The sequence below is a fragment of the Zerene cesonia genome, chromosome 25 (genome assembly GCF_012273895.1).
Source record: "Zerene cesonia ecotype Mississippi chromosome 25, Zerene_cesonia_1.1, whole genome shotgun sequence".
NCBI classification, from domain to species: Eukaryota; Metazoa; Arthropoda; class Insecta; order Lepidoptera; family Pieridae; genus Zerene; species Zerene cesonia.
In genome coordinates this window covers 6,139,760-6,144,601 of record NC_052126.1, presented here as the reverse complement: position 1 = coordinate 6,144,601, position 4,842 = coordinate 6,139,760, and the positions used below count along the sequence as shown (strand labels likewise).

The 4,842-nt window shown below is 39.4% G+C and overlaps 1 protein-coding gene across 1 annotated transcript in view; it reads right to left on the bottom strand.

Moving 5' to 3' along the window:
• LOC119836626 overlaps window positions 1-4,842 on the bottom strand; it is a 57,187-nt gene that overhangs the window by 45,845 nt on the left and 6,500 nt on the right. Inside the window, exons 4-10 of the mRNA XM_038362009.1 lie at window positions 4,445-4,622; window positions 3,834-3,909; window positions 2,993-3,095; window positions 2,692-2,781; window positions 1,936-2,094; window positions 1,289-1,459; window positions 318-479 (exon numbers count right to left, since the gene is read on the bottom strand). Of these exons, the coding sequence (XP_038217937.1) occupies window positions 318-479; window positions 1,289-1,459; window positions 1,936-2,094; window positions 2,692-2,781; window positions 2,993-3,095; window positions 3,834-3,909; window positions 4,445-4,622 (939 nt within the window). The remainder of the gene's footprint in view (window positions 1-317; window positions 480-1,288; window positions 1,460-1,935; window positions 2,095-2,691; window positions 2,782-2,992; window positions 3,096-3,833; window positions 3,910-4,444; window positions 4,623-4,842) is intronic.

The following is a 4,842-nucleotide window of genomic DNA, read 5'->3' as shown; positions in this document are numbered from 1 at the left end:
AATCTTACTCAATAAATATCTATTTTCATCGGATTCTAAATCAGTTTAATTTAATCATCCACATCCAAAAATCATCAAATGTAAGTAGAAGATGAATGTAATAATGTGTGTCGTGCGATAAGTGGGGAGTTGAACTTTCATCATCTTTTAAAAGCGGGCAAGATTTATTGTGTTTATAGAGGTTCTATCTCTATCTCTGCAAATGTTCACAGGCGTTGGTGATCGCTTATCATCAGGTTCCCTAAAAATGTGGATGCCCGCTATAGGATAAACAAGAATCTGTTTGTGTGTCTGTGCGTGTGTGCGTGCGCGCCCACCGGCTGGCGCGGGCCGGTGGCCTTCTCGCGGATGGCCTGCAGGTGCGAGGAGTGGCGCAGCAGGCTGGCGTCCTGCTTGTCGCGGATGCGCGAGCGCAGCATGTCGGCCTCCAGCTCGGCCGCCTCGGCGAGCGCCGACAGACGCGACTTCACCGCTTCCGCCTGGTGGGAAAAGTTTTAGATAAAAATTGGTTTTCAGTCTGCTATAATATGTACTTGGAATCAATAAATATTCATATGGTTTAGATTAAAATAGAATTGTATACTAATATTGTGCTATTTACATGTTACATGTTCAAACTTTTAAATTTAAAAAAAAAAACATAGTGATTATATAGATCTCGACTGTGTAATAACAATACATTCCTTTCAAATTAAAGAATAAAAACATCATAATAAAATCAAATAAAAACACAATACCGCAAAATAAATGTTCAGTATAACTATTAGTAAAATTTTTACAGTCCTCTGTTTCTATAACTATATGATTTTTTAGTCATAGGTGATGATTTTTGCTATTTTAGTTCATGTAAAAGAAACGAATGTGTTAATTTTATTTATGAACTCTTCACCAACTCAACCGATTTTGATAAAATTTGGGATTTATGTGTAATTTGGTCCAACTTAATATTTGGTTAGAATGGTTTTTATTTCGATTAATTATGCCAATAATTTATAATCTTAATATTTTTAATTATTACTCAGCCACAGCAACGCGTGGCCGGGTATGCTAGTAACATTATAATAACTCGTGTCTGTAACACAATGAAAAATTAATTTATTTCCCCGAATCCCGAAATTATATCATTATAAGAACAATGACAATTCTACATGATACTTTTAATCGATATATTTCACTCAAACTCATTCTCACTCACTCATTCACTCATTGGTTTACCTTTCAAAGCACCTCGTTTCTTCGCGTCTCCCTCTACCTCTATCTCTCTGTAATCTAGCTAACACCTCCTCACCTTCTCCCTCGCCGCGTCGTCTCTCTCCTGCCGCTTCTGCTCCTTCATCTCCTCAAGTCTCGCGTCTCTCTCTTTTCTCTTCTCTATGAGGTTCTCCATTTGCAGCTTCCTGGCCGCTTCGAGCGCTTGCCGGCGAGCGCCGACGGCCGCCTCTCGGGCCGCTTTTTGTTCCTATAAATGAAATTTTGAGGTTTATTTTGTTGAAATGGGTTGATTTCCTGTTACAATTTACATAAATAAATACCCATTTCACATTGATCTGTACTATTTCATCGATTTGAAACTGCGAGAACTCTTCACCATTGCGGTATCAGTGTTGCCAGACAGCAACTCATGAAGATATCGATGGAACATTGCTGCCAAAAATTTAACTATCACGAATACGAGACTTGAGCGCTTTAGCGCGAAGCCATTCACTGACTCTCCCCCCTACCCACCTTCCCTCATCTTACAACTCTTTCAAACAACCTTTCAAGTATCCAGTGCCCACCAGGAGACGGGTGGGCACTGGGCAACTCAAAAACTCACACACACCACCTCAATCATACTAACTCACCAGCTCACTCTAAGTAAACCATAGCTACTCACCAACTCATTCCCGCCAAAAATAGCTACCCCCCTCGCACTGACTCACAGCCCCCACTCACCAGCTTGGCGAGGCGGTCGCGGCGCATGAGGCGCAGGCGCGCGGTGTGCGAGCGGCACTGCTCCAGGAACTCGTGGCGGCGGTTCTCCGCCTCCAGCTGCTTGATGAACGCGATCTCGCGCAGCTTCTCCTCCTCGTCGTGCGCCTTGCGCACTATGTCCTGCGGGGAGCGATCTTCGTCATCATCATCAGCCCACAGACTGCTGGGACACGGGACCTCGCATGAGGGCTCAGGCCATAATCCACCGCGCCGGTCAAGTGCGGGTTGGCAGAGGTCACACGTCGTCGAAATTTTGGTTCTCGGCCGTGACGGTTTAATCGCGATATTTTCCTTAACCGGTTCGAGCGGTGGTTATGTTATCCACGTGCGCGGATTAATTTTTCAATTTGAAAAATCAATTTATTTCTCGCACACTTGCTCGATCTCGAACCCCCGACTTGATAATTTTGAAGTCCGAGGTCCTCACCCCTGATCCACCACTGCTTTTACGGCCAAAACTAGCTTTTACCCGCGGCTTTATACGATGGAAAGCGACTTCGTTTCATATTATCTACTGATAACTTGATCATCCTTACTAAAATCATACTAGCTATAAATTCTCAAAATAAACAGTCGTTATTTCAGTCAACAAGTTCGATTCCAGGACGTGGCAAATGAATTTTTTAAATATAGTATATTCTCTACTATTGTTGTGAAAAAGAGATTTTTTTGTTCTATCGACTTTCTTTCATATAATTAAGAATTCAAATGGATCACCTTCAAGTGCTGGTCACGATTCTCGGCCGCCTTCTGCAATCTCCTCTCCATTCTGGATTTCTTCTCTTCAATCAGTTGATTTTTAGCCACCTTAAAAAAAATCGGATTTAGTGCAAAGCACATTTCGATAGTATTTATTATATTATGAAAACTATCAAACTATTCTATCGAACTATATCGAAAATTCGCTACAGAGTCATCAGTTCATGGGCGGTGGTGATCGCTTACCATCAGGCGAACCACCAGCTCAGTTGACCGCTATGAAGACCAAATATAATATTTTATCGAAATGGTCACTCACTTTAACCTCTTCAACTCTAGCCAGCAATTGGTGTATTCTCTTGGATTTCTCCGTCTGAAACTCCATCCTCTGTCTTTCAGCTCGCGCCTGCTTCGCTTGCAATCTGAGTTTAAACATTACTTTAAATCAAATGAAATGAAAAATAATCCCATTATATTAAAACAAAGGTTTAACGATTTTAGATTTAAAAAATAAAAAATAAAAATAACTCATAAAATTATTGCAATGTTACCAATTCTTAATAAGTGAACAGAGTTTGACTCGGATCTTATTGTATAAAGTGGAAAGGTGGTCCAAATAACTCTACTAAAAAGAGTAAAAAATTACTGTTCACAATTACATACAAAAGGTTTACAGATTTCGCCCAGGCTTGAATGTAGTTTTCTCATAGTGAAAGAAAATTATTTGTTACATACAAAAACACAAATATTTCCCCATTTTCATACTATAAGTGTGGATAACTTTATAATTTTTACAAGGTGCACGTCCCGGTAGTCATTATATCTTAAATGAAATAATATAAACAATCCTTTCTTTGAAGTTGGATCAAATTGCACAAGGTGTGCAATTTTGCAATTAAAATCGATTGAGTATTTTAGCGAGTCCATCGCGGACAAACAACATGACACGTAATCTAATATATAAAATTCTCGTGTGACATATTTCGTTGCCATACTCCTCCGAAAAGGCTTGACCGATTTTGATGGAATTTTTTGTGCTTATCCGGTATCTATGAGAATCGGTCAACATCTATTTTTCATACCCCTAAATGATAAGAGTAAGGCAGAACAGCGTTTGCCAGGTGCAGCTAATTTAAATATATTAAGATGCGAAACTTCACCTCCGTAGTGCATCCTGTAGGCTACCTCGCCGTTTGATACCCTGCGACAGTTTCGCGTGTAACTGCTGTGCTCTTCCTGAAAAGTTCATAATATTTTTATTATATATCATTACTAGCTGCGCCTCGCGGTTTCACCCGCGTAAGTCTGGAACCCGTAGGAATATCGGGAGTTGTCCAGCTGTCTACGTACCAAATTTCATTGCAATCGGTTCAGTAGTTTTTGCGTGAAAGAGCAACAAACACACACATCCTCACAAACTTTCGCATTTATAATATAAGTAGGATAGGACTAGCTGTTGAACTTGCTGTTCACCTCCATATAATTAAAATATTGAATACACAAATTTATACAATTTTTTTTTTTTTTAACAGAACCTTATGGTTATATTATGATAGACTTCTACAAAAATTGTAATTTTTTTTTACATACTAAAATCTACAAAACGTTACATAGTGTGTATGTAAAGTTTGAAACTATACCTATATAAATATATTTAATTATTCATGCTTTATTGCTCTGAATATAAAACTTCTCCTTTTATACTGATTTCTGTCATCCATATAAGATAATATAAGTTCAATTAAATAAAGTTGATAATTTTTATACACACCTGGATCTCTAGCCACCAGTGCTTCTAACACCACTAGAGTATCAACTCGTTCTGCCCAGGACATCCCGGCCAGGGCTGTCTCATACTGATCCTCTAGGCTGGCAGCTAGCGAACCGAGGCTCTCCGATATGGGCACAGGAGTTGGGACTGGCTCTTCTAATGGGATTTCCGCATCTGTCTGTATGTAAATATCATTGTTAAGGTATATGTCTGTACCAGAGACGCACAATGTATACCAAACCAAGCCATGTCTGATACTTTACTAAATTACACACTATTATGACTCTGTAACTATTGAAAACTAAATTCAGTAACTACCGGTCCGTTTTGAAAAATTCTTTCAGTTTTAGATAGCCCATTTATTGAGGAATGCTTTAGGCTATATATGTACCACGGGC